This window comes from Manacus candei, unplaced genomic scaffold (assembly GCF_025592945.1).
Source record: "Manacus candei isolate 608988 ecotype Guabito, Panama unplaced genomic scaffold, ASM2559294v1 h1tg000077l, whole genome shotgun sequence".
Classification (NCBI taxonomy): Eukaryota; Metazoa; Chordata; class Aves; order Passeriformes; family Pipridae; genus Manacus; species Manacus candei.
This window is the reverse complement of record NW_026138125.1, coordinates 1,995,001-2,015,978: the sequence shown is the minus strand read 5'-3', so window position 1 is coordinate 2,015,978 and position 20,978 is coordinate 1,995,001. Positions and strand designations below refer to the sequence as shown.

Sequence of the window (20,978 nt, the reverse complement as noted above, 5' to 3'; positions counted from 1 at the left end):
TCTATCAGTCCTGAGGCTTTTTGTTTTATAATAATAACAACTGTAACTGTTTATACACAAAAACAATCTCTAGAACAATGTTATAATGTGCTGAAGATTTGCATTACTAAGAACACAGTTGCTGTTTCTTAAGGTGCTGCAGCTTCCCTTTTAAAGAATGTACCTAAATACCACATATATAAAAACTTGTTTGATATGTGAAACTGAGACAAAAGTCTTTGGGGACAAAAAACAAAAGTAAAGATAGGCCTTTTTTTGCACTCCTTTCCTGTGTCCAGTACGAAGAATCATTTTCCTTAAGCTTTAACTTTCAATTGAAAAACAAATATACAAGTGTTTGTGCCAGCATCAGAGATTTCTCAATTGCTGTGCTGGTTTGCATTAGAGACAAGAGGCAGGGTACATACCATCTCACCAGGCAGTGAGCTCGAGGGGGGAAGTCATTGTTCATGCACAGCAAGTCCTGCATTGGCAGTGGAAGGACATCTGTGAAAAAAAAAAAAAATCCATATATAAGATCATCAGCATCCATCCAGCTCACTTGCAAATTGCTTAGATTAGCATTGTGTGAATGCAAAGCATACTAAAAGCAGAAATGTTAGATCACACCCATCAGATCTCACAAAATCTCACTCAGAAGCAAATCAACACACTGTGAATTCCACATTCTGACACTGCCTTTTGTCATATCCTTACAGGTACGTGAGGGAACTAGCAGGTACCTTCTGCCAGCTCTTCTTTCCCATCTTTGTCACTGGGTTCTTGTACAAGATAATGGTGGGTAACTGAGAATTTGAAGTCCGCAAATGAAATTTCATCTGATTTCTCTTCCCATGTCCCTGTGGTGTATATACCCTGTATACAAAAATATACTATTTTGTCAACAAATTTAGGTTAACATTCATTAGTATATTACCTACGTGATCAATAATGTTTATTTATGTTTTTCTACTGCCAAATATTTATTCATAAATAGCTAAGCATGATTTAATTTCAAAAAAACAATGCTCAAAGCACTTCATTATAAAGGTGGTTGAATGCTAAAATCCATGTTGTTGATAATCACGTTCATTCCGAGGATCAGATATCTCCCTGAGAAATCTTCAGAATTATATGGCAATAAAGGGGCAGAAATATATTCTCATATGTTACTATGCATCTTAAGTATATGCACCCTCAATTTTGCCAGAGACAGAAGTTTCTCATCTGGGACTACACCTAAACCAATCTGTGCAAATATTACCTTGATATTTACTTTGAATATACTTCCCCTAACAAATTATTTTTTTAACCTTTAATTTGCAAAAGTTCTGTAAGGATAATTCATTTTTAAACATAAATACAGCATAGGAGATTCTAAGAAAATCGGCATAACTGTACAGAATTCTGTGCTGCTGCTAAAACAAAGCAACTTGGACAACCCTCTGATCTGTAAAGGGTATTAGGAGAGGTCTGGTCTAGCAAACAAGACATGTAGGAACACACAGACAGCTAAGGTGTAAAATTAGTTCATTAGATAACAGAAGTTTTTATTCTGAATGCTCTGTACCCTGGCTAAAATCAAGAATTATTGAATTCCTCTGGAAACACAGCAGCCATTCCGTCCGGCACAGCTGAATTTGTTTGCACGGGTACGCAGAAGAGCTTAGCAATTTCCTCTGCATTTTACAGGACTGAGAAAGCACCACAAAGGCTCTAATTAGACTCTGAAAAAAATCTCTCCAATCTATGAAACATTCTGAGTCACTGTGCAAACCTCAGCCACAAGTACATGAGGTGTGACAAAGGCACAAGGCAGGGGGAAAAGATTCCTTAAGAATTTACAGCAGCTTCCATCATTTTTCCAGATTCAAATTGAAAATGAAATAAAAAAAAAAAACACTAAGTCCTATATGAAGATTCAGCTTTATCAACAAACAGCCTGTTTGGCAGACGGCCCATCAGTAAATTTACAGCAACTGTTTGTCAAATTGGCACTTTTACAAGAGACGTTCCCTAATAAAAATCATTATCTGCCACACTTAACAGCAATAGATGAAATGTACGTGTGAATGACTAGTTAGCAATTCAAATTCTAAAAGAAAACTCAAAAGCTGTAACTGACCTTTTCTAGAGGTTTGCCTGAAGAAACCCCAATAAGTTTCCAGTCATTCAATACTTCTTCTACTTTTGAAATAAATCTATTAGGGAGGGGAAAAGGCATTAATATTTACTGAACGCTGAACTTGTATTATAATTCATCTGCTCAAAATCAGGCAATTTGTTGTCCTACTATGGAACTCCTTAAAAAAACCCAAAGAACAAACAACTAACAAAAAAACCCACAACAAGAAGTAAAACAATAAAACCAGAACAATTGTTTCCTTGTACAAATAAAACAGACCTCCTACGCTTACATTTCAGATTATAGTTACTCTTACCAACTGCTATGACCATCTTTTGAGTGTTTATAAAGAATCTCACCGTTTTCTTTTTCTGATATTGCAGCACATAACATTTAACATATGGTCTTGTTTCACTGCTCACAGATAAATAAACATTTGAGACAATTATACGCTACACTTAATGTCTCTGTCTCTTACGATAAACATAAAAAGCGTTTTAAAAAAAATAAAACATTAAGAATGCAAGAGCATTATTCACCTTAGATTTGTATATCGTTCTGCTAACTTTTAAAGGATTCAGCTACCAGACGACTATTTTAATAATCAGGCAGCTAGTTAAAAAACGTATAAGCCTTCTGAATGTATATTTTAATCCCTTGCAAACAGATGTTAAACTAGGCCTTTCACTAAGTTCAGAAACAGCTCGACTAGAGCGTCTTCACCACCTCGGGCGCGGCCTGAGCCGGACGTGGCACAGTCGGGACGCGGCTCCGGGAGCCGCCGGGTGCTCCCAGGTGCCGAGAGCGGCCGTGCCGGGGGGTCCCGGCTCCTCCCGGCGGGAGCGGCCGGGCCGAGCACGGCGGAGCCCCCGCGTCACCCCCGCGGTGAGCGAGGGGCGCGGCGGCACCTACCTCTCCCACTCGGAGGCGGTGGTGAAGTCCGTGATCTCAAACACCTCCGACTCGGGCTGCGGGGAGAGAGCGGGAGAGGTGGTAAGAGGGGAAACCAAGGAGAGAGACCGGTGAGAGCGGGACAGGCAGGGAGGGGGAGAGAAGGGGGAGGAGGAGCAGGACAAACACTCACTTCGCTGTCTGCCGCCATCTTGCGACGCGGCCGGGCCGCCGCGGGCGCGGAGGCTGCCGGGAAAGCGGCGGAGGGCGGCTCCCCCTCACAGCTCATCCCGGCTCCCTCTCACAGCCTGTGCAGCTCGGCCTCCTTCACAGCCCTCCTACCCTTCACAGCCCATCCTGGCTCCCCGTCACAGCCTGTCCAGCCCGGGCTCCTTCACAGCCCAGGTGCTTCTCACAGCCCGTCTAGCCCGGACTCCCACACAGCTCGGCTCCCCCTCACAGCTCTTCCCGGCGGGGCTCCCTCCCAGCCCTGCTCCTGCCTCCCCACGCCCCGGGCTCCCCTCCCCGCATCCCCCCTCCCTGGCTGGCTCAGCCCCTCATGGGCGCTGTCAGGGGATGTCCGCAGTCGTGGTCGCCTCACCGCGGCGGGGGCTGCGCCAATAGACCCTCCGGCTCTGTCAGGGGCAGCCGGGTGTGCCGGGTACCCGCAGGTGCACCAGTAACACAGCCCTGCTCGGCCGGCCGGGGGCTGCTGTTCCCAGGGCTGCTGTCCCCAGGGCTCGTGTCCCTGCTCCCGCCTAGTCCAAAGCCGCCCCCTCGCTTGTGCCTCCCCGCAGCCGTGTCCCGGAGGACGGCGGCCAAGTGCTTCTGGCATCCAGCAAACCATCTCAAACACCCTTTCAGCTCAGCCTGAGCCCCACCGTACCTTTTTTATCCTTTCTTCCCTCTTAACAGTCTGCTACTTAAAAAAAAAAGAAGAAATATCCTTTAAATCTTCTGTTTACGGCTGCCAGAAACGAGATTAAAAATACTCAAGAGTAACGGGGAGGGTCGAGGTGAGGGACTGAATGTGAACTTAAAATGATGTAGGAACAGATAAAGTATTAAAAACATAAAAAAAAAAAAAGACAAACAGAAGAGGGGAGTAGGGTTTTGTTTTGCGTGCTGGGAGAGCTGCCCTGCGATTAGAGCTTAAAGGGCGACACCGCTTAGCTCGGCCGTGTTTGTTTTCACAGGTCACTGCTGCTCTTTGAATTAAACTCCTCCAAGTAAAATACCCCCCGGAGAGGTTACCTCGGCAACATCGTGTAAACTCAACAGCCCCGTGTCGTAGGAGCTGCCTGCAGAAAGAAGTGCCTGTGAGCTCCGCAGTCAGGAAAAGACGCCGAAAATCGAATCCAAAAGTGTGTAATCTATGTTGAATTCCTCGCTGGCCAGCAAAGGAAGGCGGCTGTGAGCTGAAAATGCTTTATAACTTCTCTTTAGGTTGCTGTGCCTCTTTCGCTCTTTGCTACTGAAGCACCAGGTAAGATTTGTTTGTGCCTTTTTACAGAACCTCCTCAGTTATTGTTTTGAAGTGGGTTTTGTGTATCCAAAAAAAAAGTGCAGAGTTTGGAGAAGTTCACCATCTGACTCTTACTAGACTGATATAACGGGATGAACATTTTGATGGATTATCCATGGAAATGAGAAATCAAGAGTGCTTCTAAGCTACTTTTGCACAGTTCATTGGATGATCTTGATGATAGTCAAAGGTAGCTATAGGTCATTCCATTTTTCTTTGTTTCCTCTGCTGTAAACCAAGAATGTCTGATGTCTGGCTGTATATAGTTATAAAATAGCACACATTTCTCAGATGTCATATAAAATTATTGTAAAAAACTAATCTAGCAAAATGCACTAGTCTGTTGGGAAGGCTGCTACATGTTTCCAAATAATTATATTTTTTTTTGCTGATAGAATCAGTAACAAAAGCCTAATTCTTTCCCTGACTAGCAATATTGAGTGGCAATATGCTACTATCCAACAAAATTCACGTAGGCCCTTCATTTCCAGTGACCTCTGTAGTAACTTTGAAATGAAGAGACAGGTACAAAGATTGTTACTTTCCATCACTAACTTGAGGAAAAGAGCAGAGAGAAAATATAATTTCATAAAGAAATTAGCAACATAGGAACCTCTAGGTGTCCTATTTTTACAGTTCTACTTGTGAATTCAATAAATATCAACATAACTTTAAAATACCTTTCTTTTAGCCTGCCATGCACATTAAAAAACTTAATTACTTTCTAGCACCCAGAGGTACCCAATGTAATAATTTGACACTGTTATTCATAAATGTTAAAATATATATTAATTCATGTACATTCAGACATATTATATATCTGACAATATTATTTATTTCAAGTACAATAACTTGTCTTTTTTTACTATAAATTATTTATTAAACAGTAAAGACATTGGTAAACATTTTAATACAGATATGAACTAATATTCGTGATTGTATTTTCTTTTATTCATTTCAATCCACTCTCTTTAATTACCTTAGGTGTTCTTGTCACTTCAGAAACTGAAGTTCAGTATGTTTTTTAGAAAGAGTCCCAAATCCATCAAAACTATTAACTGAGATTAATTTTATTTCAAGAATTAGCTGTCTCGAATTTCAAAACTTCAAATCCTTCTACTTAACCTTCTCATGTTTCTTCTTTAAGAGTCTGCACTTTGAGATTGTTTTGTGTTGTTTTATTGGCTTAACATATGTTGTAGAAAATAAATGTATGAAAAGAGAAAATACTTGCTGTTTTAATTTCCCGAGATCAGCAACCAGGAATTATCTAACAAATATTTTTAGCACTAATTTAATGCAAATTTCAAGGGGGTTTGGTTTTATAAACACAGTACATTTTGAGTAATATGTTTTTCTAAACATACATAAAGATGCTCACAGAAAGGTACACTCATGGTTAAGATACTATTTCTGACAATGTAATAGTTTAAAGTGAAAACAAAAGTTTGCTACTAATAAGTTAACAGGCCAACAACCTCAGGTAGTGACTCTTGGATTTTTAATAATTTCAGGTACTTTTAAAATGTTTTTGTCTTACTGATGGCTCTGGAATAATGAAATATAAATTACTGCTTTGTACATGTGAATCGGAAATCAATTAACAAACTGTTCTTTTCAGGTTTCTGGACCTTAATACATTTAAGGACAGTATGTCTGACAACCAACAAAATAAGAGGAGAAGCAAAAAAGGTAGTCTGACCAAAGTTTATGTGTATAAAGTGTAAGATGAGGGATCTGAAGAAGGAAAAGTACAATAATAACTTAAAATCTGGATGTTTGTCAAAACTAAGCAACCATAGTAAAATATCAAATCAAACTCAGAGTTACTTTCCACCTTTGTAAAGCCTTGAGATTTGTTTGGTTTTCATATTTTTAAATGCTCTACTTCTGCAGAGTTTCTGTCAATATTTCTTTTCTACTTCTGTTCTACTGATCTAGGTGCTGTAACTGGAATTATCTTCAGATGTTCTTTGCTTTTATAGTCCATTGAATTACTACACTTACCAAATAACTAAAAATAAATCAGTTATGCATTCACATTTCAAAAAAAATTAGTCAAATGTAACATACTCTTATTTTTTTTTCCTGATAGCTACTTCATGTACTTCTTTATAATAATATTTGAATGCCCAAAACCCACCATGTTTACAATGTGTTACTGCTCAGTGAATTAAACTGCTTTTGTGCAAATACTGATGTACTGTTGCAGGTTGTGGAAGTGTTGCTGCTCTTCAGGATGCAGATAAGACAATGGAAGAAATGCATCAGTCATACAAAGCTCTAGGAAAAAACAGGTTAATCATATTACTGTTTAATTTGCAGTTGAGTGTGCACAAATGAAGACAAAGCAGGTAGTAGTCTGTGAGTAAGGAAATATTTCTTAAGTGCCAGACATTATATTCAGCTTTATATGTTGTGTGGTGTTTATCTCTTCCCAATGGCAATTGTTGGCCACTGCTGGAGGCAGGATATTGCATTAGATGGACAAATTATTTGGTAGAATATGGAAAAATATGGGATATGGTTTTACATCAGAATTTGACTTATTAAAACCAGACAATTGCATACAGCTTTAAGATAAACTTAGGCTGTATTTTTGTACCTCTTTTCAGCAACAATATTTATCTTTCTCCATATTTTTCATTCTTCAGAAAACAGGTGGCAGGAATCTGAGGCTTGTCTGCACAGCCTCTCTTCTTTCAGGCAGGCCGGAGCATATTTTTTAAGTAACAAGGGCACATCTGGGCCTCAGAATTCTTCTGACACACATTGCTGATGAGTCATTAAAAATACAATCTGGAAGCAATCAGTTTTTGTCAAGAAGGAGAAGGTGAACAATATGTTTTTCAATTCCTGCTGTTGCTTGGTTAACACTGTCTGTCATTCATTCTCACTTGTAGTCAGTCTCTGGCTTTGCAATCAGATGCTTCCAGGGAGAGCCACAACTTCCCAGATAAAGAAAGAAAAGATACTTTGGCATTTTTGGATTTAAAAAACTCCTTGTTCCCATTGTTCTCCAGTCATATGATTGTTTGAGCTGCTCCTTCCACTTATTTTCACTCTGTATTTTGGTTTTTGTTTTTGCCTTTCAGCCAAACAACATCAACATCCAGACCACGGCCAGACCAACAAGTGACGAGTTTCCCAAGTAAAAATCTGTTTGCATTCCAGAGGAGACATCCCACTTCTTTATCTTTCTTCCCAAAGAAAGATAACATGGGGTATGCCTTTGACTTCAGCTTTCTGCTACGGATCTCATGCCCAGAATACAACATTTTAAAGTCATTCGTGGATTTAGATACTTTTCAGATAATAAAAGCACAAACACAACAAAGTAAGTTCAGTTTAAAAGTCACAAATTTTATATGAATTTATATATTAGTTATCATATGAGATGGCAAAGCCTTAGAAGTCCTTTTTCTTTAAACTTTAAAGTTGTCTTTATGTCTGTTTGACTTCTTCACATAGACTTCAGCCATGTGTGAAGTTAATGATAACTTCTTTAATGTTATATATTGCAGAATGAAGGAGCTAAAGAGAAGCAATGGCAAGCTTCACCATTCTTGTTACTCTGTATAACGAAACTGAGCCCAAAAAATGTAAATTTAACTTTCTGTACCTGGAGTGGGACCGTGGCGGCATCTCTTTCACTTTTCCCTCACACTGGCAATATTAATTAGCTGCATACTCTAGTTAGCAAACACCTAAAATTGTGAAGGATTTGCTTAAATTATTAATGTAAAAATATTTTAGAAGTATAATATTTTATCATTTTCCTTAGAAAATGGAATTGTGAAGTTCAGTATCACAATGAAATTTCAACCTACAACATTTTCTGCACTGCAGATTTGTATCATAGTCCTGAGACCACCCATCTGACAGATTCTTGGTCCCCTGAACATCACAATTTGAAGTGAATTTATAAATGAGAATTGTAGCATGTTTAAGAATATCAAATTAACGTTTCATTTGTTTTGATTTTTAAGGGTTAAATATAACAATGCTAAAAACCAGGAACAAGAGATCTAAGGTAAGATGGCATTAGGTATAATCACTGTTAAAAGTATTCTATCCTTTCAAAATCTTAAAAATAGAAATACAGAAGTCATGTAGGTAGTTTTCTTAGTCTCAGGTGGGCTTTTTTTTAAGAAGGTATTTTTACATTTATTTTTACATTTATTTAGTATATATGTGCGTGTGTGTCAGCAAATGCCAGTAAGACAATACACCAGGGATTTTTGGAGGTAAAAGGTTGAAAGTTCAAAAAGATACAAAACCTCTTAAAATAGAAATTTGTAATAGAAATATGTAATTTAATTTAACATATGAACATCCTATATGTTAAAAATATTAGATGTCTAGTTTTGCCAAATTTAAAAAAAGCCCAAACAATTTTCTTATATTGAGTGGTAATTTAAAATTGAAGCTGAATTTTAAAACAGTCTTGCTATTAGATGATTACTGAAATTGATTTTATTAACAAATAATAAATAATCTCTTAGAATTAAACATACTTTAAATGAAATTTTGTGATAAGTGCAAATGGGATTTTTGGACATAACAGTTGTACTTAGAAACAAGCTCACAATTTTACATGTATCAGTGCTTCACACCATGTAAGCCTTAAAAGTTACAAAAGGTCAAATATAGGTTTTTTAGAAAAAAGAGAATTTGGCCTCTATGGATATAAATCAATAGTCCTTTGTACAAAGGACTCATTGAATCAGCTGTAAACTTCAGTGAAGCCACTGCAGGATACAGCGGCGTTCACAAGAAAAAGAGAAAAGTATAGAAGAGATCTGATACAGGATCATAAAAAGGGTTATGGGAAAAAAACCACATTTTAAATGGATGGAAATATTTAAGCAAAATAATTTACCTGCCCCCAGAGTGATTTAACACAGCTTTGTTTCATGGCTTGGGCTCTGATGATTCTAAAGCCATATCATTTGGGATAAACTGAGCATTCGTATTAATGCCCCACAGGCCAGACAAAGCCTTAAGAACTGTGGATTTCAAACTAATAGACATTACTTTTCCTGGCATGTTCCAACCTCAGTTTGCCCTTGGAATGCAAACAAAAATTTCCTGCAGATTGCAAACTGATGTGGAACATAGACATGCAAATAAGTACTCTGAATAGATGACTGTGTGATTATTTCTATTGCATCCATTTGCATGAAAATATACAGTATATTCAAGTTTATTTTTATTTCATTTCCTATAAAATAAAGAATAGAAATACTATTTTCAGAAAATTATTCTCACTGTTCATCTGAACAGTCACAACAAAGTGCTCCATTTCTCAGACCTTCCAAAGAGAGGTGTTACCTTCCACTAATGTGATGGGAAAAGAAGGAAGAAGGGAGGAATAATAAAATACATCCCCTACCTAACAGACTTTTGTGTTAACAGCCATATGAAAATGGCCTTTGGGTTTATCCATTTACCTTCACTGGAACTCAAGTGCAGACTGTGCTGTTTTCCAGTGTACCCAAAACCCTCAGTGATTACATTTTACCTGTATCTGTGTTGTAGCACATTATTAATTTTTTTTAATGGAAATTACAGTTTCATCTGCCACCAGTGACATGTGAGCCTGTAAGAACAATTCATCTTGCTCCTCTAGAGGATGATATTGTCAATGAAAGCAGCAACATCAGAAATATTTTAAATATTATGAACTCTATTCCTCAGCCTATAAAATCAGTTACCAAATTTTATCATAATCAGTTAGACAATCTATTCAAAAGGCACAGTGAAAAGTCAGCAGACTTGATTGTGGCTACAATTTCTGATAAGGTCACTCCAGCAGAAGACCTGTACTGCTTCAGCACGAGGAACTGTTCTAAGTACCCCAGCAAGAAGAAAGGAGTTCAGAGCCATTTGGGATGGAGGGGGGCTGCCGTAGGTGCCCACGCTGACAGGAATGAGCAGGTGGAGTTCCAGTGCTTGGTGGTTTGTGAGAACACCGATCCTGTGAGCCAAGCCGGGCTCTGTGGTGACAGTCACCGCCACCTGAGCTCCAGTGATGCTCTGGTCAGCTGTGGCAGAGCTCAGACAACATTTACCATGTCGAGCAGCAGCGATGCCTCAAGAGCTGGCAACGAGCAAAGGGCAACAGAGAATTGCTGCAGCACTGACCCAGAAGGAGGAGATGCTGCAGAGATGGCGCTGGATTGTGCACGGTGTGAAGGTGCTGAAAGTGCAAACTCTGTGCTTGGCAATCATGATGTAGATCCTTCCTGTGAAAATGAAGTGGCAGAGGCCTACCATGCCTTAGAAGATAATTCTGTAGTTGCAGTAATTCCCACAGTAGAAGTTCAAGATCCCTCTGGAAAGCAAACAGAAAATTGTGTCTGTCTCTCTGAATCTGAAATGGAAAAAGAAGAAATGTCAGAAGCTACTCCAGAAGACCAAAGTGAGCTTGTACCTGCTGTTCATGTTACATTCTCTGAGCAAGAGCCAGCCAGGGAACCACACATTGCTAAACAACCCCCCCCAAAAGAGAGTGGTGTTCATGACCTGCCTCCTCAGGGTACTCAGAGCTTCAACATTCTTGCTCACAAAGAAAATGACAAAAATAAAAGAAAGATTAATAGAAATAAATATTCATCCAAATCTAAAATTAATAACAAGCTAAAGATGTCTAAAGACTTCATTGTTTCTGATGAGATTACCGCAAAACATAATGCCAAGAGTCAGATTTTTCCTTCTTTAGAACTGCCACAGGTGAAATCTGAGACTTCCCTGAAGTGTCAGAAAAAAAAACCTCAAGGAGACAAAGGCCATTTTTCTCAGAGTGCTCAGAAACTCAAAAAGCAAAGTTTCTCCTGCAGTTGCAAAAATTCAGTTGAGTTAAAGAACGGTGTTACTCCACTTTCTCTGCCACACGCACCATCTGCCTTAGATTTTGGAGACCTGAAATACAGTGACATGTTCAAGCAAATCAACTCAAATGACCAAGGCCCTGGGATTTATGAAATGTTTGGAACTCCTGTGTATTCCCACGTGCGGGAGCTCGAGCGACACGAGAGCAGGTTTTATAAAAGTGTTTGTTCTGCTCCCTCAGGGAGAGGCACTGTCAGCACCTGCAGATGTACCTGCACCAAAGGGAGGGAGAGCAGCAGGGTAAGAAACACTCCAAAGAAAACACATCCCAAGCCAAAGAAGACAAAACCTGGCACTAAACAAAAGCAGAAATGTTCAATCCCAAAGGATGGAAGTACCAAGTTGAGTGACAGCAACACAGAGCAAGATAATGTGGTAACTTCTGATGCAGATTTTCAAACAAACACGTCAAGGAGCACGGCATTGTCTCATGGAGACACAGATCACCAGCTTATGTTGTTAGAAGAGCTTTCTCAGTCAACTAAGCAAAATGAAATTTTTTCAAATTCAAACTTATCAACTATCAAAGAAGTTACTTTGGAGCAGTCTTTAGACAGACAGGATGTATCCAACCATCAGAGAGCTGCTCCGTGTAGCCAGAATCTTCTTCAGCTCAGTGATGAAGACTGCAGAGACTGTGTTGCTCCAAGGAGCAGTCTGCTAACAACAGACCAGAACATCTGTGGATCCCAGTGCAGAGGGAATATGGATGGTGGCAAAGGCCTGGAATCAGACCAGGCCTCCTTCAAGTCTGTCAATAAGGGTGAAGCATCACCCTTTTCAGATAGACTGGAGTGTCAATCCCCTACAGAAAAATCAAATCACAGTTGGGCAAACACACTCCAAAATAGTATTTTGGCAAATGAATTGAGTCAGCCTTCAGTGACTAAAAGCCCCAGTTTCCAGACAAGTCAAAACACTTTGTCCTGGACAGATAAAGATGTGACTGATGAGTTGCTTTGTTGCCTGGCTGAAGAATTGCTAATGCTTGAAGAAAAAGACACGAACTCTGCAAGAACAAAACATACAGGTTCTAAAATGCAAAACACACATGCTGAAGAAGAAAATATGATTAGTGGAGATGGAGCAATAGTAAATAATGCTCTAGAGAAGGTAAAAGTAATTTCTTGTAACTTGCTACCTCCTTTGAGTGGTGCTTCACTCAAGTTTGGATGAAAGACAGGAGATATGTGTTTATTAAAGATCCAATCCCTTTTCCTTGGGCCAGCTGCCCACTGATTCTTCCAGTGCTCTGTTGAAGACACCCATGTTAGAGGCTGCATGTCAGGACACAAGCCAGAAGGTACTAAGGCAGGACAAGAATAGCTGTCAAAGCTTATATCATGGGTCAAGATAAATTGAGAAGTTGTTGTGAAAGAAGAGAATAGGCTATTTTAGTTGTAGAGCAGGTATAAAATGTTTTGGGCAAGGCAAAAGCTCTTGAGATCTTGAAGCTAAGGAATATGAAAAGATGCTACAAACAGTCCTTGTATACCCAAAAGGGCAATGGCCTTGAATCTCTGAGTGCAACCAGACATTTTTACAGGTATGAACTACAAGTACTGGCTTATCAGGCAGACTTAAGGATGTTTAATTAATGTTTAATCAGAACTTGGAGCTCAGAAGGCTCAGATTCTGGTCCCTGAGTCAGTTAAGAGCCGTCACCTACCAAGGTGCTTATCTACCAGCACTGCTCCTCCTCTGCCCTGTTAGCTTTTGGGCTATTTAAATCACAAATTTGTAAGGGAATTTCTTTCACTACCTGTTGATACACCCCCCCTTGTCCTTCTGCAGACACAGGTGCCAGTTATACCTCCATTCTCACTGCAGAGATCCCTGGCTAGATGGAGGAATTATTGCTGTCTTACTTACCTAGCCTTACCTAGCAGAGCAACTGTATGGATGGGCTGGGTGGGGTCTGTGTATATATATAAATCTATAGAGCATAGCCATGACAGGAAAAATTATTCCTTATAAAAATTGTAAGGACAATATGAAGTCTTTCATTTCCTCTCTGCTTTCTCCCCACACTGACCAACATCTTTCAAGCAGAGTTGCAGTAAAGCCTTTTTGGCACCAAGTGAAGAAAGTGGCCTTCTAAACTTAGATGAATCTACTAAATTTCCAGGAAGCAGCTTAACTACCAAGGATCCTATCATGTGGACAAGAGGGGAAGTCCTTGGAAAGGGAGCCTATGGCACAGTAAGTAGTTGTCTGAATATTAAGAGATGTGCTGGTTGTGGCTGAGCTACACTTTGTCTCATAACTGGCTGTTGTCCTATTCAACGAATGACTTCAGTATCTTGGGTTATACAATGAGACATGAAACATGACAAGCACAAAAATACTATTTAAAATAAGTAAGTACTTAATTTCACATTTCATTTTAATAATTGCTGGTTTCACTGTAGGTGTACTGCGGTCTGACCAGCCAGGGACAGTTAATAGCTGTAAAACAGGTTGTTTTGGACACATCAGATCAACTCACTACAGAAAAGGAGTACCAGAAGTTTCACGAGGAAGTTGATCTCTTGAAGACATTGAAGCACGTCAACATTGTAACTTACTTAGGCACTTGTCTGGAACACAACATTTTAAGCATTTTCATGGAGTTTGTTCCTGGCGGCTCCATTTCCAGTGTTATCAATCGCTTTGGCCCATTGCCAGAAGTTGTCCTTTGCAGGTACACCAGGCAAATTCTGCAGGGGGTTGCCTATTTACACGCCAACTGTGTGGTGCACAGAGACATCAAGGGCAACAACGTGATGCTCATGCCCAGCGGGACGGTGAAGCTCATTGACTTTGGCTGTGCCAGGCGCTTGGCCTGGCTCAGCCCCGGCGGCACCCGGAGCGAGACGCTGCGCTCCGTGCACGGCACTCCCTACTGGATGGCCCCGGAGGTGATCAGCGAGTCGGGATACGGGAGGAAATCAGACATCTGGAGCGTCGGCTGCACCGTGTTTGAGATGGCAACAGGAAAGCCGCCCCTGGCTTCCATGGGCAGGATTGCAGCCATGTTCTACATCGGGGCCCACAGGGGGCTGATGCCTTCCCTTCCCGAGGGATTCTCCAGCGCTGCTGTGGATTTTGTGCGTGCCTGCTTAACCAGGTGTGGAGAACCTTAACTGGAAAATGAAAGGAAGAATGCAGACAGTTTGGATTGTAGAGATTGTTGGTAGGAGCTTGGGTTACATCTTATAATATACCTCTCTTTTCTAAATGCTTAGGCTTCTCAGCATTTCAAGAAAGCCTCTAAATAACAGTATATATAAAAGAGCTTTACTCTCTATAATGGTATAGAAAAACCCTCACAAATTCTCTTTTTGTAGGCCTTACACTCATCATTTACTTTTCTGTAATTTTCATGTAGAAACACCACTGAGTTTTAGACAAAATGTTTGATAAATTTCTTTGATGTGTTTTGCTGATCCAGTATTGCTTGAGTTTGGCTTATGTCAGACAAGTTTTTTGAGGACAATATTCTAAATGAAAGGGCTTCCAATTAATTCTTATCTTCTGCAGTGGAAAAATCTATTATCACTGCCAGTCCAGGAAATACTTGAAACACAATCTTTATTAGAAACATAAAGTTCTCTATATAACAACCCCAAACCACTAGCATCCACCCATTATAAGAATTATTTTTGTGGTGTTTGTTTTGTTTAAAATATCAGCTGTGTCCCAATGTTTAAATGGACTATCAGTTTCAAGAGCTAAGTTCCTGACCTCTGTGTAGTTTTTATAAAATTAGGAGCAGTCTTTTACATATCTCTAAAGATCAGATTTGAGTACAAGAGAGAAGCATGTAATTTGGTGGGCATGGCAGTGGTACTGGGGGCAGGAAACCTGATTTCTAATCCTTGGATTAGAATTGTTAGGGAATGGTTCTGGTTCCTGTGCACCACATAACAATAAGAAAAATTGTGGGCTGTATATAGTGACATCATATATACTTTGATTCAGAGACAAGAGGGTTTAAAAGGGAGAAGGAATTTTTAGGTAGAGGGAAACATACAGCATTTAGCTTTTCAAAAGTCTGGAGGCACCTGTGGTGACAAAAACTTAGTGTATGATCTCACCATGTCCTAAATATAAATGCCTCCCTTATCCCATATTCCCCATTAGTTTATTATTTGAGGAATTGGTGCCCTTTATTCCTTTCCCTGGTTTTTTTCCTTCCAAATTGTGGGTTGAAAAAGCCCAAAGCCCTTGGCTCTAGCAAGCCAATATTGTAATTACTGTCCTGTAATTCCATAGAAATCATAGAATGGCTTGGGTCGGAAGGGACCATAAAGACCATCTAGTTCCAACTCTGTGCCATGGGCAGGGACTCCACCCACTAAACCACGGGCAATTGTTCAGGGCCCCATCCAGCCTTTAACAATTCTAGGGATGACATATCCACAGCTTCTTTGGGCAACCTATGGGCTCCTTAACATGCATGACATTGACTGGAGATGACAGAACAGCCTGATTGATGGAGGATCGAACAAATAATTACCACTCTTCTTAAATACATTTTTTGGTGAACCTGAAACAGCCAAATTAGCAGAATTATTCAAAGCTCTGCAAGGAATTTGGAGGAATAGAGACTGATTTCTTTAAGAATAAAATATTTCAGTTTTATGATTCATAAATTCCAACAGTCTTTTCCCCTGAAGCCTCCCTTCCTTTCTACCAGCTTTATCAAAAAACCCTAAAAACGAGTAGTGACTGGAGAAATAAGGAAAAAAAAGGCTAATTTTGCATTTAGATTTTATGATTCCCTCAGAGGCACAATACTAATTTTATGTCCTGATTTTTGAAACTTTCAATGCAGAGATCAACATGAACGTCCTTCTGCTCTGCAGTTGCTGGACCATCCCTTTGTGAAAGGAAGACAGTGAATTTTTCAAAACTCTTGCCAAGTGAGTATCCATTTTCCATATAAAAGATTTCCACTTGTGAAAAGAGGCCAGAAGGAACTGGACTTTTAAGGGACAGCGGAAATACTGGAGAATAGTTGTGTACAAGGGGTCTTAGGCCTTTGATTAAACAGGCTCCAGCCTTCCACCACCCTCAAGGTAAAAAGGATTTTATGTTTGAACAGACTGTCTTGTAGGTCAAGTTGTGCCTCATGTCTCTTGTCACTGGTAACACTGAAGGGTCTGGCTTTGTGTTCCTTCCTGTCCTCATGGGGAATTGATACACACTGGAAACTTGAACTGTTTCTCAAAACACTTGAAGTGAGCACTCTATGATTAGATGACATGTGACAGTCTCCATCTGCACTGCAAAAGTAATTGTAACAATTAGTAGAAGTAGCTACTACTAACTGCACAGAATTAAATAAAATTAAAAAGTACAGTTATATAGTAATAAACCAAAGTGAAAAAGCAGGTATTAGTATTTAAAATGTCCTGTTTCTGGTAAGATTTCTTCCAATCAAAATGGGATAAACTTTAAGCCTTTTTGAGCACCCAGGCTCCAGGAAGAGATGCAGTAAAACTCAGCCCTACAACTGTTCAGAGCTGAGCTCTCAAGGATTCAAGGCACTGACTTCAGTGCCAGCAGTAACGTGAAAATTAGTGTTTTACAAAAGGGAAAGAAGGAAGTTCTAACTTCCTCAGGGTGCTAAACACTTTAGTTTCACAAATAGCTTTCAAGCTTTGCTTAATGCCAGTCGCCTGATTTCAGAGAGTTGGTCTAAACTTTATAGAAGCAAAGAGAAACCAGTACTTCTAGCAAAATCCTTTATTGATAGTTTCTGTAGGTATAATGTCACATAACAATGACAGAACATAATGCCAGTATAAGAGAAATCCCAACATCACAGTAATCTTCCAAGTTCAAGCAGTTAACAGTCCCATTTTGAGGAATACAGGTTGGTGCTCATGCCAGGAATCCATGGCAACATCATGTTAAAGGATCTTCACATTTAAGGACTTTGCAGAGTAAAGGTGGGAGCCCTGGCATAGGAACTCAGGTGGGATGTACATAATTCCATGATGTGCATTAATTCTTCTCAGATTAATGTAGTGTCTCCAGCAAAGCTGCAAAGTAAATGTGAGGTTTTATTTAGCATGAAATGAAGCTGAGATGACAGATATAAGTGGGGAAGAATGGGAATGCTCTAGAATATATAGTTAATTAATAAAATGTCAGCATTATAAATCCTCTTCCTTATGCACATGACTTATAAGCAAAACTGATGTCTCTTGTTAGCGCTCTCCAATATTAAGGTTATTAGTTATTTGTAATTTAAGTGTCATGTTTAATCCAGCTAATTACACTAAAATTAGGTTGGAACTTAGAGGTATGTAAAACTTGAACCCGAGCCTTTAATCAAAATGTGAAAGCACATTTTTGCTTTTGCTTAACCAGATGTTGAGAAGGAGGTGGCACTTTAAGGCCAGCACTTGCAACAAAGTATTTCAGCCTAATCTGCTGGAGATGGTGGGGATGTGCCTGCAGCCCAGCCCAGGGCACAGCACAGCTAAACCAAGCAGGACATGGGTTGGGGAGTCTTGGGTCACTCAGCTGAGCCAGTCTAGTGGGACATTCTTGAAACAAGTCTAACTTTGCTATTTCTTACTCGAGGAGATCACAGATTTTCACATCCAAATCCAGATGCTTAATTAAGGTGTCTAAGGTAGTCAAGAGAAAGGGTGCAAAATCTTGAAAACTGTATATTCCATGAGAAGTGACTCAGGGAGGAGGGTGACACTTGCTTAATTATAGTACTCAAGCAGGGCAAGTCTTACTGGTTTAAATCTGAAACCAGTAAGAGCCCATTACAACTCATGCCAGGCTGCCAAGCACAAGGGGGGAGGGCTTTGCTGTGACTCCAGGTTTCCTATAGATCTGGGGTTTAAATCAGAGAGCCTGAAAACACACTGTTCTTGTATCATTGCAGGGTACTTGCTAGTCCTTTCACACAGTAATATCTGAAGCTCTGAGCCACTGCTCACATCTCAGGAGAAGGGAGGGTCCTTAGGAATGCCAACCACCTATTTTACACTGGTCTTGGAACTACCAACAGCAATAGGATGTAAAAATTTGCATCTAAAAATATGTCTACTTCTCCTTCCAAAGAAGCAGACACTGAGCCTAGAAAACCCACAGTCTCTTGAGATTATCTGGGTTCAAAATCAGTGCTTTTTCACAGAGCTAAGCAGGAACTGATGCCATTTCTCCACCTCTCCTGTGAAATCTCTGGTTCTTGCAAAAAAGCAAAAGAGAACAAGAGTTCTCCTGAGGAAGGGCCTCCAGTACACACAGTCCAGTGCCTTTTCTCCCCTTCTTTTCCCTTCTCCCAGGGACCTGCACCATGGGACAGCCTCAGAAATTTTACAGATGTTGTCAAAGAACACAATCTCTGAACTATGGCAAGGAAAATGTTGCCATTATAGGTGCAGGAACGCAGAGGAATCAAACCCAGCTACTGAAAGATCTAAGGTTAAAAACTGGATTTGGGTTTACTCCATGTCAGGAGCCAGAGAAAGTAATTCCCAGCAGCAACTGGAGAGAACACTCCTGGCACTAGTGATCTACTTTTTTAAAGGTGTAAGAAGTTAGGCATTTCAGAGGAAGGAGGAATTAATTAGCTAGTTCAGTTTGGCATAACTTCCAAGTCTTTGAAGACATTTATTTTTGGAACTGATTATGGGAATGTGCATTTACATCCCAACTAAAGAAAGCAAAGTGTTTGTCCAATTCCCTTCCCTGCAAAACAAGGATTCGGAACCCTTCCCCCCCTTAAGGTCAGAGAGATGCTTGGTGTACAACTGTCACCCACCCCCTCACTGCTAAAAAGGAAAATAATAACCCTCCCCTGAAGCCTGGCCAGCCCCTACACAACTCCAGGGTCCAAGCTCTGGCCCCCAGGGCACAGGGAGGAAGCAGCTGGAGATGGCATAACAGTTCTAGAACTTGCTTTTCAGGTACCAAATACCTGATCACCACAATGGAATGGGAGCAAAGGAAACAAATGAGACTTCAGACTTTCAAGCAGTCTGTTATTTGACTGATTTGATGAAAACCAGCAATGTTTAGCCAATAACTGAAAGAGGACCTTTGTGTTTCCAACTTTGTAGAAATTCAACATAGGAAAATGGGATCATTTCTGCACAATAGAGGTGAGGTAGGGAATTTTATTGAAAATACTTTTTTTTTTACAAGTTCTTAGAAATAAAGTTTTTTCTAATCTCACACAAATGGCTGTACCTCAAAAATGCAACTAAGCTATTATGAAACATTTATATTTACAATTAGCCAGAAGAATGTACAGAACTGCCATGTTATGCAAATAGCCAAGACCCAGCTCACAGTGAGATACATTAGCCCAGCACTCCCACCATCAGGAACAGACCAAGATTCAACATACGAAAGAATTTCACTATTCTACAAACCTCAGATCTCACAAACAGGGAGGATTTTTAATAGTGTTGTACCAAGGTCTCCACTACAGTGTCATTTTACAAATTATATAATTCTTGTACTCAAATTTATAACAAAAAATCTGTAATAAGTGATGAACAAAGGAACAGTGTTGACTTTGAGCCTTTTATTGCATTTATTCAGTCATTCCCGGGTGAGGCCAACGCCGATCCCGTCAGTTTTCATTCCTTCCCACCCCTCAGCCAGGCTGCCATTCACACCAGTCACTAATTTCAGTCAGGGCAAACTAGTGGCACCTGGCTGCATCTCCTCTCCCTCCCTCTCAGCCCCAGGGATCACCACTGATTTCAGTGGTGGAATTCAGTTCCAAACACAATGACACGTACAGTTTCACCTATTTACAATGACATTGAAAACCAAACCCCATGAGTTTTATGGACATCCTTTACAGAGAAACCAAAACCCACTGTTTGGATCTCAATGTAGCATAGCAACATTTTGTCCACTATTATTTCACAATTTCCCAGAATCAAAACAGGAAATAATTCTTTTGAAACAGCACCTTAGGAGGAAAGCCTATGGTCATTCCAATGTATATTAGACAGGCACTAGTTACCATCCAGACATTTTAACTCCAGGTTGTGACAGAAACTGCTATATATACAGTACAATATATTGCTTATCCAGAGTGGCTGTATAAGATGCATTTCAGGGCACACCTATTTAAACAGACTCAAAAAGAAAGTACTGTAGTGCTTCAAAGACAAATTAAGACAGTTTCCTGCTATGTCATCTCTCTGCCCAGGCTCTGGTTTAGGACAGTATATAATGCAGATTACATTGGTTACAAATCAGACCCAAGAGTAGCACTGAGATGGAAAGGAAAGGGACTATAAAAGGATAGAAAATATCCAACAATGCAGAAGTTTGTAACAAGAAGTTACATTCCCAATGTAGAAAAATAACCAAGTAGTAGGGATAAGACAGCTTTGGATTTTGTACACGAGCCTTGACTTAAGATAAGATATAGCAGAAAATGCAATCAGGTTTCCATTTAAATATTCCTTAAAGTGTAAAAAAAGTATCCATAGTTCAAATAAAACTTATTCAAGTAATTACAAGCGTTTGCATTACTGGAAACAGAGTATTACATAGTAATTGATATACTTGTAGTTACATCATACA

At 39.9% G+C, this 20,978-nt stretch overlaps 3 protein-coding genes across 16 annotated transcripts in view; 1 reads left to right on the top strand and 2 right to left on the bottom strand.

Annotated features, from left to right (window-relative positions):
- Positions 1 to 3,289, bottom strand: part of RAB3GAP1 (RAB3 GTPase activating protein catalytic subunit 1) — a 22,939-nt gene extending 19,650 nt beyond the window's left edge. For 2 of the 4 annotated variants that reach the window (XM_051810263.1, XM_051810266.1), the window contains exons 1-5: positions 3,189 to 3,289; positions 3,017 to 3,072; positions 2,105 to 2,180; positions 723 to 855; positions 408 to 486 (exon numbers count right to left, since the gene is read on the bottom strand). In XM_051810263.1, coding sequence (XP_051666223.1) covers positions 408 to 486; positions 723 to 855; positions 2,105 to 2,180; positions 3,017 to 3,072; positions 3,189 to 3,284 — 440 coding nt within the window. In that variant the 5' untranslated portion in view covers positions 3,285 to 3,289. The remainder of the gene's footprint in view (positions 1 to 407; positions 487 to 722; positions 856 to 2,104; positions 2,181 to 3,016; positions 3,073 to 3,188) is intronic. The other 2 variants (XM_051810264.1, XM_051810265.1) reach the window with 2 other exon arrangements.
- On the top strand, positions 2,633 to 19,684 carry MAP3K19 (mitogen-activated protein kinase kinase kinase 19). Of its 5 annotated transcripts, XM_051810245.1 has the most exons (12): positions 3,393 to 4,011; positions 4,192 to 4,481; positions 6,142 to 6,212; positions 6,733 to 6,817; positions 7,616 to 7,857; positions 8,510 to 8,553; positions 10,095 to 12,527; positions 12,643 to 12,717; positions 13,467 to 13,616; positions 13,826 to 14,523; positions 16,234 to 16,321; positions 19,337 to 19,684. In XM_051810245.1, the coding sequence occupies exons 3-11, from the start codon at positions 6,173 to 6,175 to the stop codon at positions 16,298 to 16,300; spliced, it is 3,834 nt and encodes a 1,277-aa protein (XP_051666205.1). In that variant the 5' UTR covers positions 3,393 to 4,011; positions 4,192 to 4,481; positions 6,142 to 6,172; the 3' UTR covers positions 16,301 to 16,321; positions 19,337 to 19,684. The 5 variants fall into 5 exon arrangements, with proteins under 5 accessions (XP_051666206.1, XP_051666205.1, XP_051666204.1 ...); XM_051810246.1 differs by lacking the exons at positions 3,393 to 4,011; positions 19,337 to 19,684 and adding an exon at positions 2,633 to 3,097 and having other exon boundaries at positions 16,234 to 16,966; XM_051810244.1 differs by lacking the exon at positions 19,337 to 19,684 and having other exon boundaries at positions 16,234 to 16,966.
- Positions 17,238 to 20,978, bottom strand: part of CCNT2 (cyclin T2) — a 26,031-nt gene continuing 22,290 nt past the window's right edge. For 6 of the 7 annotated variants that reach the window (XM_051810280.1, XM_051810277.1, XM_051810279.1 and 3 more), the window contains one exon: positions 19,813 to 20,978. This exon is cut by the window's right edge. The gene's annotated coding sequence lies outside the window, so the exon portion shown is untranslated. Of the gene's footprint in view, positions 17,447 to 19,812 lie in introns of those variants that run through there. The other variant, XM_051810276.1, reaches the window with a different exon arrangement.